At 43.4% G+C, this 17,358-nt stretch overlaps 1 protein-coding gene and 1 long non-coding RNA gene across 2 annotated transcripts in view; both read left to right on the top strand.

The window, feature by feature from the left end:
- The window catches only part of SYT16 (synaptotagmin 16), an 84,104-nt gene extending 82,349 nt beyond the window's left edge, over nucleotides 1–1,755 (top strand). Inside the window, exon 7 of the mRNA XM_032789191.2 lies at nucleotides 697–1,755. Coding sequence (XP_032645082.1) covers nucleotides 697–713 — 17 coding nt within the window. The 3' untranslated portion in view covers nucleotides 714–1,755. The remainder of the gene's footprint in view (nucleotides 1–696) is intronic.
- A 12,686-nt stretch (nucleotides 1,756–14,441) lies between these two features.
- LOC116830000 (uncharacterized) overlaps nucleotides 14,442–17,358 on the top strand; it is a 13,342-nt gene continuing 10,425 nt past the window's right edge. Inside the window, exons 1-2 of the long non-coding RNA XR_012655844.1 lie at nucleotides 14,442–14,529; nucleotides 15,735–15,851. This is a non-coding gene — a long non-coding RNA (uncharacterized LOC116830000). The remainder of the gene's footprint in view (nucleotides 14,530–15,734; nucleotides 15,852–17,358) is intronic.

Here is a 17,358-nt window from a genome sequence, read left to right as displayed (position 1 = left end):
CCAGAATACCTTGGAACATCACACCCAACACGGGCCATGCTTAAAATAAAGTACCCATGTCAACCTATTTTCAATAATGAGAAGATAAACCATTCCGGGGGCCTAAATGTTCTAGCCTTTGGTTTTGCCTGGTCCTGTTCAAAGACAGAAAAGCTGCCTTCCTATGTTGTTCTGTAGCTGTTGAGTCCGAGGTCTGCAAGTGGGGCCTTTGGGATCATGTACAGTCATATAGGTGGCACATGCCTAATGAGACCAGCTTATGCAATCAGACTTAAGTCAAAGCAGATCTGGTGATGGATGACAAATTTAGGCATAACTCCATTGTCATCACTGGAGTTTTACCTTCTAGCACCAATGATGATCTTATCCCTAGGAACTCTCAGCTATCAGTAGATTTTCAACCATTCTATTAGTAATATCTGTAGTAGCCAACAGTCTTGAGTAATATATTGGACAGTACTGCCCTTGGGTTCTCCTGATAATTAAACAAGTGTGTTCTCCAGACCTCACTGTTGAGTTGCTCCCTATTTTGACTTAATGGTTTAATTGTTGGAAGGTACATGGCCATAATCAAAGGACAATAATAGATGGAAGGAAACTCTCATGTCCTGAGAAGAGCTCATGAAGTGCATTGCCACAGGTTAGAGTGAATATAGTATACTCATTTTCACCAATACAAACACATTCTTCTTGCAGATTCATCTTCCATCTGATTCCTTGTAAAGCTGAATTCCTTTGTGCGTCCCAGCTAACTCCAGTAAGAATGAGCCTTGAACACAAACAAAATACCTCTGTTGGACAAATGTTTTCCCCCTATCAGTTCTGAAACTTCTTGTATTATAAAATTCCACCACTCATAATTAGTAGGGGCAAAAAAATCTCATGCGTACAAGTCCAACTCCAATCTCATGTTTCACTAGTCCTACCCATAAGTTGGTCCAGGCCTATCGCTATGTTCAGACATCTGCACCTCACCCATTGCCACTTGCTCATAACTGCAGAAATCTGCTCCAAGTCAAGATGTTCAATATTTTCATGTTCAGTGTGCAATATTTTATGTGCATGGTGCTCAGGATAAAACCTGTTCTACAATCTGTGCTGTCATGTGGCCTCTCAAGCACAAGCTTTCCAAACGGACATGCACCACATACTTCCCATGACCCTGCACAGTCAGAGGGTTTTCGATTTACTGGGCCAAAGTCTCTACTGATGTAACTGCATTGATGCCAGCAGAGAATTTAGCTTGCTCTCTGTTATTAAAAGTAAAAGAAGTAATTATTTGATTTAGCATTTAAAATATTTTATTGCATTTATATCTTATGTCAACTTTTTACAGCAGCGTGTCCTAGGGCATTTACATGAAGCACACTGAAATATATGTCTGACTCGATTTGAATATACTGTACATAAGCTGTGTACTGGAGTCTTTCTATACTGGATCAGTATAATGTTTCTGGCAAGTAAAAGTTTTATTGTCTCACTGTTGCATTTGCAGCTGGACACTGGAGATGCACTGGCTTTACATATATTCCAATCTTTCTCCTCCACAATATTTAGCTCATTCTGTGTTCTTTAGAAACACATACTACAATGTTCCATCTCCACCTGGCTTGTGGGTGGACATGAATAGATAGTGCAGGGTATTTTCATAGAACAGCATTTTAGGCCTAATTGATGATGATTAGCATCACATGGTCTCTAGAAGAGAAATCTGGATGGTTTTAACCCATTTCCCCCCCACCCCTTCGTTGCTAGTGTATAAGTAACACACATCACAAGCAGATAGCAATGTGAGCCACATTCTAAATAATTTGCAGGCCAACATTTGGGTGACTGTGCACTAAAAGTAACACAGAGATTGGTACGTCTTACAGCACTTGAGACACATAAGCACATGCTCTATCTATGAACTGGTTACTTAAGGCAGTGGTGACGGAAACAGATTACCAACATGTCAGATTTCTAACTTTCTCTGTGAATAAAGCAAGTCTTCCTGAGCGTGAATTCTTGGGTGATTTCCTCCACCAAAGGTGGTACAGTAACAGGAGGAGAATCATTATTGTGTATGAGAGAAGTATCAAACTCAGACTCCTTTTTCACTTTTGTAACATTCAAAGATTAAACAGGAAATTGTACCATCTGCCTAGTTAATAAATAACTAGTATCGACTGGAATGTCAGGACCTTAATTTGACCTGTTTGACGTATGCTTTGAAAGAGATCTGAAGTGCAAAACTGTAGTGACAAATGTGACTAAAGAATAAGTGATACTTTTCACCTATTTGAAGATAAAACTTTTTTTAATCAACTTATGTACTAGCATGCATGATCATGTAGTATGTTGCCTCTTGCTAATTAATATTCCTAAAGTAGCATATAATGTCTAGATGAACTCTCACTGGAAAAAAAAATTAAGCCCAACTTCTGGAAAATGTCTAACTGAAATTATATGTGCCCATATGACCATTCAGAGCTCAGAAATAATCTTATTTTGTTATGCTGAACATGGTTGCTATTGGATTTTATCAATAAAGTCTAAGCAGATGGCTCATATAGACATGCAAAAACTGTGTCTTCATTTTTTGTGCATGTCGTAACAGACTTAATTCAAGGGATCTATGGGTCTCTTGAAGTGATGGATTTTTTAAGTATGCTTCTGTTTTGTTCCGAACAAAGATACAGTACTTCCAGCGCCTGGGACAGACTGATGAGCATAGGAAATATCGAGCCTCATTATCTTCCAGTCACACTCAGAGGAGCACTTCGGGCATCTGGGTAGAGAGGGCTGGGGGGAAATGTCGTTTTTTACTTCCTTTCTCTCTACCCCCTAAATTTCAAAATTTGAAACATGCAACCAGCAGTATATGTCGAAAGGAGGGGAACACTGGATCAGCCATCTTGTTCCCACCCACCCCCAGATCCTTCCAGAACCCCTCAGCAGGTACAGCCCTGGCATCAAGAGTGGGGGCTGGGGCGGGAGCTGCTCTTCACAGCATCCTTGCCTTGTGTAAGCAGTATTTCCATACGTGGTATCACCTTTGCTCAGTGAACCCCTTCTTCCTTCAGGGTGGATCTGGGGTCCGGCGTTGGTGGGAGTCTTAGTAGAGCACCGCTCCTCTTTTATTCCCCCTGCATTGGTGCAACCCTACTAGCTGCAGGAGAAGACCTGACTCATCATTAACCTCCAAAATAATATTAACAAATGCATACGTACTCACGTGCACATGCTGTCTTAGTGTGCTGGCATACAGACAAATTTGTTAATATATCAAATATTAGAACAGTACATTTTATACTAAGAAATACCCATATAGACACTAGTACAAGATACACGTGTGTTATAATTAGGTCATGCAAACTGCATTACCAATACATAAATTGAAGCAAACACAAAAGCTAAGAAATACAAAATTGCAATGACTATTGGTAATTCATTCTGTTGGGCTCAGGATTGCACCATAATACATCTGAGAAATCTGCAGTTTCTACACACAATAGGCCGAGATGTTTTGGATCTAGCTTGTATTTGCTGGGCAATTTTCAAGATCAGACCTGAAATGGAGTTTCTTTTTCAATAGCTCTTGGAAGTCTCAATCTTTGGAAGCCTCAGCCATGCAGATTAGTATGAGCACAAGTTTAATATAAAGGCAGTCCTGGATCTCAGCACTTTCAGTCTAAAAGACAGACTCCCCCACAAACCCATCTCTGGAGCCTTCTACATACTTCACAAGATACACAAACAAGGAAAGAAAGGCAGATCCATCGTATCTGATCATGGCACTCCTACTGGAGGAATATGAGGACTCCTAGGAACCATCATAAGAATGGCCATACTGGGTCAGACCATCTAGCCCAGTATCCTGTCTTCCAAGAGTGGCTGGTGCCAGATGTTTCAGAGAGAATAAACAGAAAAGGGTAAAAATCAGACATGCCAAACCCACAAAAAATCTGCAGAAATTGGGCTTGTTTTTGGCTTAATTGGCTTGTGAGTTGCTTGTTGGTTAGTTTTTGGCTTGTAGCTTGTTGCTTGTTTGGCTTGTGGCTTCTTGTAGCTGCTTCTTTCTTTCTTTCTTTAATTATTTTTGATCAGCTCCTAGCAAGCAGTGGTAAGGGGGGGAAGAGAGTCAGGGATGCACAGTGGGCCCACCACAGTCCCAGGCTGCAGGCCAGGGGGATCTAGTCACATAGAGTGTTGGGGTTCCTAGGGATTGGCATATTTTGGCCTTGTTTTGAAATGGGATTAGCTTGATTTTTGGCTTATTATGAAAGTTGGGGTGCTTATTTACCGCGTGAAAGTTGGCAACGGTGGTAACAATCTACCTCCTGTCATCCAATCACAGCTTCTGGCAGTCAGGTGCAAAGGACACCCAGAGCATGGGGTTGCATCCCTGACCATCTTGGTTAATAGCCATTGAAGGGCCTACCCTCCATGAACTTTTCTAATTCTTTTTAGAACCCACTTATACTCTTGGCCTTCACAACATCCCCCAGGCAGTGAGTGCCAAAGACTGACTGCTGTGTGTGAAGAAGTACTTCCTTATGGTTGTTTTAAAGCTGCTGCCTATTAATTTCATAGGGTGACCCCAAATTCTTTTATTATGTGAAGGGGTAAATAACACTTCCCTAATCACTTTTTGCACACCGTTCATGATTTTATAGATCTCTGTCATACCCCCTTTAGTCATCTCTTTTCTAGTCTGAAGAGACCCAGTCTTTTTAATCTCTCCTCATATGGAAGCCATTCCATGCCTATAATCATTTTTTTGTTGTCCTTCTGCATATTTTTTCCAATTCGAATACATAATTTTTAAGATGAGATGACCCAAACTGCACGCAGTATTCAAGGTGTGCGTATACTGTGGCTTTATATAGTGGCAATATGATATTTTATGTTTTATTATCTTTCCCTTTCCTAATGGGTCCTAACATTGTTAGCTTTTTTTGATTGCCATTGCACATTGAGGCAGCTGTTTTCAGAGAACAAACCGTGATGACTTTCTTAAGTGGTAATAGCTAACTTAGACCGCATTGTTTTGTATCTGTCGTTGGTATTATGTTTCCCAATGTGCATCACTTTGCATTTATCAACTCTGAATGTCACGTGCCATTTTGTTGCCCAGTTACCCAGTTTAATGAGCTCCCTTTTTAACTCTTTGCAGTCAAGTTTGGACCTAACTATCTAGTTCAATTTTGTATCATCTGCAAACTTTGCCACTTCACCGTTTACCCCCTTTTCCAGCTCATTTATGAATATATTGAACAGCACTGGTCCCAGTACAGATCCTCGGAGGAACCCGCTATTTACCTCTCTCTCTCCACTGTGACAACCGTTTATCCTTACTCTTTATCTTTTAACCAGTTACTGGATCCATGAGAGGAGCTCCCCTCTTATCCCATGACAGCTTACTTAGCTTAAAAGCCTTTGGTAAAGGACTTTGTCAAAGACTTTCTGAAAGTCCGAGCACACTATATCCAGTATATCACTCTTGTCTACATGGTTTTTGACTCCCTCAAAGAATTCTAAGATATTTGTGAGACATGATTTCCCTTCACAAAAGCTGTGTTGACTTTTCACCAGCATATCATGTTCATCTGTGTGTCTGATCATTCTGTTCTTTACTATTCAACCAATTTGCCTGGTACTGTACTTAGACTTACCTTCTGTAAGTGCCAGGATAGTCTCTGGAGCCCTTTTTAAAAAATCATTATATTATCTATCCTCCTGTCATCTGATTTAAATGATAGCTTACCTACTATAGTTAGTAGTTCTACAATTTCATAGTTGAGTTCCTCCGTCACATCCTCTGCAGTGAAGACCAATGCAAAGAATTCATTTAGATTCTCCTCAACAGCCTTGTCGTCTTTGAGTGCTCCTTCAGCACCTCAATCATCCAATGACCCGGCTGATTGTTTGGTAGACTCCCTGCTTCTGATGTACTTACAAAAAAATTGCGGTTAGTTTCTTTTCCCTTTTGCTAGTTGCTTTTCAAATTCTTTTTTAGCCTGCCTAATTTTACTTTAACACTTGATTTGCCAGAGTTTATGCTCCTACATATATTCCTGTGTAGGAGTTGATTTCCAATTTTTAAAGGATGTCTTTTTATCTCTAACTACTGTTTTACTCTGTTGTTTAGCCAGGGTGGCTTTTTTTTTCTCTTATATTTTTTATTTGGGGTATACATGTAGTTTAAGCTTCTTTGATGGTGTTTTTTAAAAGTTTCCATACAGTTTGTAGGCATTTCACTCTTGTGACTGTTCCTGTTAATTTCTGTTTAACTAGCTTCTTCATTTTTTGTAGTTCCCCTTTTCAAAGTTAAATGCTACTGTGGTGGGTTTGTTTGATATTTCTCTCTCTCCCCCTTTCCTCTCTGAAGGATGTTAAATGTAATTACCTTGTGGTTGAATGGTTCAGCTATATGCACCCCTTGGACCAGATCCTGTGCTCCGCTTAGGACTAAATCAAGAATTGCCTCTCCTCCTGTGAGTTCTAGGACTAGCTCCTCCAAGAAACAGTTATTAATGGTTTCTAGAAATTTTGTCTGTGCATCCCATCTTGACATGACATCTCCCCCAGTCAATATGGAGCTAGTTGAAATCTCCCATTATTACTGAGCTTTTCTGTTTTTGTAGCCTTTCTAATCAACCTGAGCATTTCACAGTCACTGTCACCATCCAAGTCAGCTAGTTGGTAGTATAGTCCTACTGCTATACTTACTATTCAAGCATGGAATTTCTATCCATAGACCTTCTATGATATAGTTTGTAAATCAAATGATGGGGGATAATAGTAGTTACACTAATAGAATTGGGTATTAGGGGGTACAGGTGACTTGCCTGCCTTTGTTGTTCAGAAGCCCCCCAAGATCCTTGCAAGGATCTTCTCATTATTCAAACTCATGGTGTTGCTGCAATACCACAAGGAGGAGGTGCATTTTCCAAGACTGCTAAGTGTGTCTTCACCCTCACTAAAAACACAAGTGCTTGCTTTTGGCATGCAACACAGGCTTATATTCTTGAAAGTGTATCCCTGAATGTCTCTGTGTCTGTGGAAAGAAATCTTTGGCTGTTTTCTGTTGTCATTTACACTGGTAGAAATCAAGAAGAATACCACTGAAGTCGATGGGAGCTACCGGAGCTCAGCAAATCTAAGGGTACATCTACACTATGGGATTATTCCGATTTTACATAAACTGGTTTTATAAAACAGATTGTATAAAGTCAAGTGCAGCCGGCCGACACTATAGCCAGTTATTCGGCAGTGTGCGTCCATGTCGCGGCGTAGCTAGCGTCGTCCCCAGTTCCGGAGCCCGGCCGAGCGTAGCCTGGGATAGTAATATCTAGCTATCCTTATAGGTATCCGCGTCTCCCCGCCCCTTAGAATTCTGGGTTGAGGCCTAGTGCCCTGTTATCGGGGCAGAAACAACCATGTGAGCGGTGGTTCTGGTAAATGTCGTCAGTATTCCTTCCTTGGAAAGACGCAGGACAATCATTTCCGCCTTTTTCCTGGATTGCCTGGCAGACCCATTAGCAGGCAACCATGGAGCCCGTTCGGCTTTTTTTTTACAGTCATTGTATGTTGTTGGATGCGCGGACAGAGGCGATACTCGGTGCTCACAGCGCATTCATTTGCTTTGCATGATAGCAGAGACAGTTATCATCGTTCTGTACCATCTGCTGCCATTGTAAATTGGCAGTAAGATGACGGTTATCGTCCTTCCTGTACTGTTTGTTGCTATATGGGTGCCCTCTGGCTGAGATCGGCGGGGGTGCAAGGCAAACTGGGAATGACTTCCCTGAGTCAACCATCTCTTTATGTTTTCTAAAAATAGAGTCAGTCTGCTAGATATGGGCAGTGTGCTAGAGAACCATGTGATAGAGAGCACAGCTGCTCGTTTCAGATCCCGCAGAAATATGACTACATGCTTCACGGAGGGTGCCCTGCAGAACCCCATTTGCTCTCCTCCTCCAACTTCCTGGGCTACCTGGCAGGTCCCCCGGCTTGTGTGATGTTAGTTATAAAGAATGCAGGAATAAGAAACAGTGACTTGTAGTGAGATAAATGAGGGGAGGCAGACTCCCGGTGCTATGACAGTCCAGGCAGGACATTAACGGTGCGGGGAGAGGCGCCAGCATGCCGCTGCTATGCTAGTCCAGGCAGTACAGAATTTTTCTTTAGCATGAAAAGGAGGGGGCTGATGGAGCTCAGCCCCAGTTGCTATGATGAGGATGGTTACCAGCCGCGTTCTTACCATCTACTGGGATGCAGGAGTCATTCGATTTTTTAACCCAGGGCGCCCTGCCAGCCTCACCTGGAGGCCGCCAGGAGCACTCACGGGCTGACAGTGATGACGGATGCAGTGATATTGTCCGTCTGCCCAGGAAGGGGAGAGGAGCAGAATGCTCTCATTGCTGCAGCATGTGCTACCACCAGCATTCAGTAGACAAGGTGACATTGAAAAAGTCAGAACAATTTCTTTCCTTTTCTTTCCATGGGTGGGGGGAGGGAGTTTTGAGCTATACCTGAACCACGCTGGACAATGTGTTTGAACCTACAGGCACTGGAGCTCAGCAAGAATGCAAATGTTTTCGGAGATGCTGTGGACTGTGGATAGCTGGAGTCATCGGTACCCCATTCCCTTCCTCATGAGAGTCCATTTGTTTCTTTGCTTTCCGTTACGCTTGTTCACGCAGCACTGTGTAGCTGGAGATTTTTTCAAATGCTTGGCTTTCTGTCTTCTGTAACGGAGTCTGATAACAGATTTGTCTCCCTACAGCGTCAGATCGATTCTGTACGGTGTGTCTTTGTGGATGCTCTTTTTGGATTTGGGACTGCATCGCCACCCGTTCTGATCAGAGCTCCACGCTGGGCAAACAGGAAATGTAATTCAAAAGTTCGCGGGGCTTTTCCTGTTTACCTGGCTACTGCATCCGAGTTCAGATTGCTTTCCAGAATGGTCACAGTGGTGCACTGTGGGATACCGCCCGGAGGCCAATACCGTCGATTTGCGGCCACACTAACCCTAATCCGATATGGTAATACTGATTTTAGCGCTACTCCTCTCATTGGGGAGCAGTACAGAAACCAGTTTAAAGAACCCTTTATATCGATATAAAGGGCCTCGTAGTGTGGACGGGTGCGCAGTTAAATCGGTTTAACCCTGCTAAAATCAGTTTCAACGCGTAGTGTAGACCAGGCCTAACTAAGCAATTGGACTCAGCAGAGTATATGTGGTTTCACAGAGGCTACCCTACTGTTTACAGGAAAACCTTGATCTCCCAAGACTCCCATGAGAGTTTTGTTATATTTTACTATTTTTAGATGTGGTTAAAATTTTCAATATTTTACTTTTTTGCTCAAATTTTTCATCAAAATGTAGAATTTCAACAAAAATGGGATAATTTTTTTTCACGGACATTTAAAAAAATGTTCCTAAAATAATCTGCAGTGTAGTTTTGAAAGATTAGTTTTAATACACATAAAAGTAAATAAAAATTGCAGAAATATTGCAGAAATATTCCAGAAATCACCATCAAAAGTGAAATTCATACAATTACAGCATAAAAATAATCCAGCTCCTTTATTTTAAAAATGTTAAAAAGACAGAGGACTGAAGTTTTAAGATATGAAAGAGGAAACTACATATTATACATGGAGAAATATAGGGGCTAGTTTTTCAGTGTAGGCAAGTAAGCCTCCAAAAGGATTCAGGCTAATTCTTCAACTGGAGTATGTAGCAACAGTTCCACTGAGGTTACTAGCATGGCACTGATTCACCCAGCTGAGGATGTAGCCCGGGTAGGCACAGGCATACCATGTATGCATCTCTATGGAAGCAATTCTAACTGTCTGTTTTTAACAAATATTGCAAATGCCTAGGTTTGGTTTGCATGGATGCATCAGTGCTTCTATACATGCAATCAGTGTGCATCCATTTAGAAAACTGGATGCCATATATATTAACATAATTCTGTGTCCCTAAGCAGTAGATCTGGGTAGAAAAGATGCTGCAAATTTGGGAATTGGCATTTTCAAAGTCAGAAGCTGTTATAATAAAATATAATCATCTGATTTTGTATAATCACAGTCACTCTAAACAATTAATTGTTTGTATTATTCCAGTCACCCTAGCCTAGTTTTCAAACGAATGCTGTAGGGAAAGAGCTAGGCATCTGCCATTGATCTGTCTAGGTGTTTTATTCTGTGCAGTACAAGCTTTTAGATCTTATATTTTCCAAATATTAGTGTCATAAGTGTTGTCGATCCAGATGCTCTCTTCTAGTAAAGGCACTTCGTGCTGCTAAACATTGCAGAGAATTCTCCTGGAAAGGGGAATCTCCACTGGTATATTGCTTGTGAAGGGACAGAGCTCCCTCCTACACCATGGACTTCCACCCCTTGAATGTCAGGGATGGGAGATCTGCCATGCCTGAGCCTTCACTGGTGAAAGTGGCCTTGCACCAGCTTCCTAAATTAGAACAGGAGGTGTCCAGGTGCTAAGTTCAGGCAACCCTGAATTAGATAACTACAATGAGCTTCCTGCACCTGTCTCTTTCCTCTATGTCTGATCACAGCCCAGATATCATAGAGAATCAGAGCCTCCCATACTTTCTGATTCAGAATCAGGTCTGCTTCAAATGAGGGGCCAGATCCTCAGCTGGTGTAAATCCCTTTCCTTCAATGGAGCTATGCTGATTTATGCCAGCTAAGGATCTGGCCCCTCCCACCCCCCAAAGTCTTCAGAAAAAAAGGCAAGAAAAGCAATGCAAATACTAGATGTGTGTTTAACAAATTGTTATGTGATGATCAGGGGATGAAAATGGCTCTTGGGGCCAGACAAAGGAAGAATGGCTGGCCCTTTCAGTGGGAAATTACAGCTAGACAGTGATTCCTGGCTGTATGCTGAACATTATGAAGCTGTAGAGGGGAAGATGTGTCTGTGGCAGAAATTGTATCAAATGTAAAAAATAAAAAAAAATTAAAAAATAAAAATTGCAATCAGTTTCCAGAACAGCAGCAGTCAGTGACTAGTGGTACAGTTCATTCAGTTCTTAAACAGATGTAAAGATGGGGTTTCTGTGCCTTCTCTTGCCATCTCCCGTATACAGACACTATATTATTGAATTAATTATCACGTCGCTGTAAAGTGCTCAAGAATTATTGTATTTTGCTAATGGATTCCTCTATTCAGTAGCATATAGGGTATGTGGGGGGAAAATGTCATAGCTGTGTCACGTGGTACATTTTAAAATTATACCGACCTGAACTATAGCATTTCTACCAGCAGCACTATAAAAAGAATAGTAATTTAAATCAATTAAATTCCAGCTCTTTCATATTGTCATAGAATATTCAGGTTCAAAATTAGTGTGAATTCAGTAAAGGGACTGGCACTTTTGGGAGTAATTTGAAATAAGTATATGGTCACGTCTGATTTTACTAAAGCCAAATATGCAAGAAAAATGTGTGTGTTTGTGCATAGAAACAAACAGAGCCAGATCTTCAGTGAGCTTAAATCTGCATAGCTCTATGGACTTGGAAAAAACTGATTTACAGCAGCTGAAATTTAGCTTATTAACCCTCAATTTATGGAAATCAGGATGTGATTCTCCTCTCATTAGCTTCATTGTAAAGCAGGTGTAACTCTACTGAAGTGAACACTACACCTGTGTGAGTGAGTGGAGAATCCTTCCTACAATTGGTCAGATGATGGCAGAAAGAGGGCTCCAAAGATGTGGGCCCTTCGTGGAGCCCATCTTGCTGCCAGCTATGCAGCAACTACATCCAGGAGCCAAAATCTGGGGGGACCCAAAACGGTGGAAAGGGAGTTAAAAAGAGAGTGCTGATCTGCTCAAGCAACCAGACTGCAGACCATTTTGGGCATTGTAGATCCCTGGTTTCTAGAATTGCTGAAGGAAATGTACATGCAGGCAAGGTGTAGGGTGCAGCTGGAGCTGTACTCCCACAGTGGCTTGCCGGTTTGAAATGACAGGCTTCTGCACTCTGGACTGGCTGAAACGTCTGAGTTATTTTCAGGGATCATATCAAGCAGAGAACAATTTTGGATCAAGGCTAAATTGTTGCCCAGGCATGAATTGCAGTGGCATGTGCCGCACCACTGAGAAATAGCGGCCTTAGGGCAATTGTGTGTATGTGGACAGGTGGACACAGATATAACTGGCAAACACTAGGGAAAAAAATCACGGTTATTTACTACAGGGAAGCAAGGGAGAGAGACACTGAGTAGGTCAGCACAGTTCCATTAATGCCAACGGAGCTTTGCTGATTAACACCAGGTGAGGCTCTGGCACTTGTATTTATCCTTGTACTTCCTCTTTGTAACCATTTGGAAGATACCCAGTTACTTTAGCAATGTTGAGAGCCACAAAAGTAGCCAGACAGATACTCTCATTGCTTCCTTGGGCCTTGCCTGCCTGCATCTACCTGTTGTCTTATACTGGGATGATAAACTCCTGGGGCAGGGACTGTCTTTTTGTTCTGGGTTTGTACAGCCCCTAGCACAACAGGACCCTGACTGATGGCTAGGGCTAGTAGATGCTACAAATAATAACACTACTACTGAGAGCCCAGGTGATAGCTATTAACTCTTCTCTAGATTTTACAGTCATTTTCACTGCACATTTTTCAATAAGTGCTCCCATGGCACCATAAGGATACACACTGCTAGCTGGGTGCTAAGCAAGATTTTACCTGCTGTTATTTCTTTTCCATGTCTTGGTCATTGCCTTCTCTTTAACCATCAATGAACTAAAAGCTGGGAGGTATTGTCCATTGCTTTGCCAGCAGGGGTTGCAGTAGGGCTGACGTTGCTCACTGGGTTTGTCAGTGAGTGCTGACTTCTCACACCTCTGTTATAGGCAACTGGTATGGTTGAGAGGAGGCCACTTGAGGTTCCATTTTGCAGTATGGCATGCGGCTCTGGACAACTGCAGTGTATTGAGATCTGGGTTTCTGCAGTGCTCTTCATCTCTGCCTCCTTCTGGGGTGCCAAGTCCTGGCTTTCCATGACCATCTATCTTAAAGGGACTTGGGCCCTGCTGCTTCTGTGCCTGTTGGTCTGATTGAATAGCGTGTACATGTGCTAAGATATGAGGTCTGATGGTACAAAACTGGGGTGTTCTAGGAGTTAATCTGGCCCAGCTGCAATGTGTGAAATAGCATATACTGTACAATGTGTTCTGGGTGCTGGCAGGCAGTTGGTGCAGGGGGGTGCTGGAAATTATGGAAAGGGCAGGGAGAAGACAGATGACTTGAGAGGCCAGAAGGAGAGGGGTGTGTGGGAGGGAAAGACGTGTTGTTACCCCCTTGATACCTACTCTCTGAGGCCAATCCCTGCTGCAATCCTTATTGCAAGCATTCCCCAATCCACCACTGCAGCTCCCAAAGACTCTCCCATCCACCTAAGACACTTAACACTGCACTAGGTAAAGCACTTTCCATGTCCCATCAGCCCACTCTGAAGGCCCCAGCTGCCATCCTGTTCTTTCCACCAGCAATGGGCAGGATCTTAAAGTGCTCATTCCACCTGCTCCTTGTTCCACCCCCATATCATACTGTGACCATCCTCCCCTTCCCTAAGACTCATCTCAGCACCCTCCCTCCCAGCTCAAAGGCTTCCCCTTGCCTTGCGTGATGCGTAGGGCACTCCCGCTCCAACCAGTGTGCTCGCTCCCCAGCCAAACCACCAGGCTCAATGCACTCCTCGCCTGATCCCTTCCTAGCTCACCCCTAAAACTCAGAGCACCCCCAAATTCAGTGACCCCTTACCCATCTGACATCCAGGCTTAAGTACATCTTCCCTCTTATCTTTGATACTCAATGCACCCCATAACATGGGAATTAGTGCATTCCCCTCCCCTCCATGCCCCAGAAGCAGTGCATCCCTAACCTTGGGATTAAATGTCCCCCTCCCCCTCCATGCGCCAGGCTCATCGTCCCCCCCCTAACTCCAGGGCTCAAGTCACCCTCCGTGCCCTAAGTTCAGTACATCCATTTCAATGCTCCAGCTCAGGGCACCCCTAACCCTGGGTTTCAGGGCACCCCATCCCCCTGGGGCTCAGATCACCCCCTAACCTGGGTCTCGGTGCACCCCCTGCCCCTGTGCCTCAGGGCACCCCTAACTCTGGGGCCCAGGGCACCCCTAGCCCTGGGGTTCAGGGAACCCCTAACCCTGGGGCTCCTCAGGACCCTCTCCACTACATTCTCCCAGCAAGAAATTCAAAGCCCCACTGAAGTTGCTCCTGAGATGCTGAGAGCGTCATCGCCTCTTAGCAACTCTCTTAGCAACGGGCCAACATCTGCTCCCTCTGGACCAATCCCGGAGAGGAACATCTGGGCTGCCCGCCCCTGCTCTGGAGCGAGCCGGGGATGCGCTCGGCAGTGACTGGAGGGACCTGCCGGAGCTGGGGCTGCCTCCGGGCAGGCTGAGGAGCAGGAGCCGAGCGGGGAGGCTGCGTTCCAAGCCAGGGGCGAGCGCCGGAGCCAGCCCCTCCCTGTGGCCCCGCTTGCCCGGTAAGTGCCTTTTTCTTGCACAGCCCAGCGGCGCCTTAGTGCGGCGCGGGGGAGCCCCTGCCTGGCCGGGGCGGGGACCTCCCCCCTGCAGGGCTCGCTCTGCCCGCTGCCGGCAGGGGAGGGGGTGTGCTTGGGAGAACTTCCCCCTGCCTCTCCCCCGGCTTTGCTAGCTCTCCAGTGGGGGAGGTGGGTGGGTGGGTTTGCAATTAATTCTCTAATACTAAGCGGGACCCACTCGCCCCTTGGCCAACCGTGTGGCTAGTGCAGGCTGAGGGTGTGCTCTGGCAGAGGGCAGCTGAATCACAGCATCCCCGGACTTTCAGTCCCAAACTCTGCAAAGTAACCATAGCAACTCTTTCCATCAGTTCCTCCTCCTCGTCCCCTCCGATGAGACAACTATCTATATATAGGCATTGCTTCTATCTGAGGGACACAGACAGAGGCTTTAGACCTAGGGTTTTATCGTGCATGTGTATTAAAAGTGTGTGTGTCTATACATACAGCATCTGCAAGTGCAGACCCGCACTCTTTATAGTTTTCTCATGGGACTGGTGTCTTTAATATGTGTTTAAACAATCCACTCTAATATAGAATGCAAGACAGTGCTCAGATACAAGCTCCTCACTTAAAGGGCAAAAACTGAGACATCCACATTGCAATAACGGGACTGATTGTAAATGATAAATTCTGACGTTTCCAAAAATGACATTATTATATACACATCGTGTAGGTGTGTATGTAATAAGAGATTGTTACTACTACACAAAATTATGTTGTAATCTGGCTCGCAATACTCCAGCTTTTTTATTCAGAAAAGGTAAAGTCTGACAGCAGTCAATTAAAGGATATAAAAGTATGTAATATAAAAGGAGGAGTTCAGGACACTAAAAAGATAGGTCTCATGTAATTGCATGATGTTTAGAGAACCAGGCAAGATGACTAACCGCATTCCCTCTTATGTAATTATAAACATACTCTTAAGTGAAATGAGTTTTTGTAACATTTCAATTTCCTTATATTTCAAATGGAGTCTAAGAAATAAAGTTATAGCATTGTATGTGACTTCAGGAAATTGCTTTTTGTGTTATGAAATATCATAAGATCTCCTTAAATAACATCTTGATCTTTTACAATCTAACAACTTTCAATGCATGTGTTGATTTTGCCAAGTGAAATGTTTCTCTCTCCTTGATTCACCATGCCAGTTCAACAGTGCAGCGCTTGTGAGAGATGCTAGCTGAGCCTGTGCAAAGAGCAAATTTTACCAGAATTGCTGAAATCATCCCAGAAAGACACTTTGCAGATTGATTCAGCATCACAAGGTAACCAACGGGTTAGCCAACTAAAAACAATGGCCTTTGTCTAAACACGGAATAAATGTCTCTTTAATATAATTTGGATAATCAATATAATGGTCTGTTTTCTGGTGAGACTGCTCCAGTGCAGAAGTTTAGCAAGGGGTTTCTTACTTATAACTATTTTAAAAGCAGACCAACTGGAAAAGATGATTTTCTCTCACTTATTTGCTATACACAGGCCAAATCCTGCTCACTTTGCTAAAGTGAATAGTCCTAAAGAAGCCAATGGACCTACTGGGATAAGCAAGGTGATTATCTCTCTGTAATTAAATACAGTGTCTTCACTAATGTAAAAGTCATACCTTCATGAGCACAGGGATATTTGTATCAATGAAGGAAAAGTTGAAACATATGTACATAGAGTTAATTAGTGCGGTCCTCAGAGACGATTAGCCAACCACCAGGAATATCATTTTAAAGCATAAAGCCAGTTTTAGTGACATTACAAGAGTATGGATACAGTCTAGCAGTTTTTACTCAGGCAAAACTCCATGCAAGTTAAACGGAGTTTTCTCTGCTTAAGGTCTGAGCAAGAAATCAAGATTTGTCCTCCTCCTTTTAAAAGATTGCAGGTAATTTTGAATCCAGGTGAAATCTTTGTGCTGTCATAAGTGTCTCCCTTCTGCATGTTCACTTGTTCATGGTGCAGTAGCTTCACAGAGTCAAACAGTAGAGCAGCTACTCTCAATGCCCAGGAAAGATGGAACCTCAGCAGCCTGGTGTGTTAAATCAAAGAAAGATTTCAGCCAGGATGCTCCTTAAGTGCAAGCTGTGCTTGGCTTAGAGAAAAACAATTTATTACTGTATTCTGACAGCAGTCGCAAGGACGTTACAGTATTTCCCGGGGTGTCAAAGTCATGTCTCCTATTGAAAATAAATGTCAATTTCTATTGGTTTAAAAGCCTGAAGTTTTCTATTTGAGTATGCAAGAGACACTTAGATATGGTATACGTCTCGGTCATCTTTAGCCCACTTGCATATTGATGATCTTCCCGACGCTGTGATAGGAATCTAAGTAGGAACATGTTACTACCATTCACCTTGAAATGTGCATTAAGCTCATATTTGTTGTCAGTGAATCTCAGTAGTTATCAGCTGCAGATGTCTGGGTCACCAAGCCACTGCAGATACATCACTGCATCAGCCCCTGTCACTGCATCATTTGAGCATGTCATAAACGTGAATGAATTTCCCCATAGGCAATGAAGCACGAAAGGGAAACCGAGGCACAGAAAATTAAGTAATTTGCCCAAGGTCACACATGCATAAGAACATAAGAATGGCCATACTGGGTCAGACCAAAGGTCAGTCCAGGCCAGTATCCTGTCTGCTGATAGTGGCCAATGCCAGGTGGCCCAGAAGGAGTGAATCTAACAGGTAACGATCAAGTGATCTCTCTGCTATGATCCATCTCCACCCTCTGACAAACAGAGGCTAGGGACACCATTCCTTATCCATTCTGGCTAACAGC

Source organism: Chelonoidis abingdonii, chromosome 4 (genome assembly GCF_003597395.2).
Source record: "Chelonoidis abingdonii isolate Lonesome George chromosome 4, CheloAbing_2.0, whole genome shotgun sequence".
Classification (NCBI taxonomy): Eukaryota; Metazoa; Chordata; order Testudines; family Testudinidae; genus Chelonoidis; species Chelonoidis abingdonii.
The sequence above is the reverse complement of the archived record's forward strand: the minus strand, read 5'-3'. Positions and strand labels throughout refer to the sequence as shown.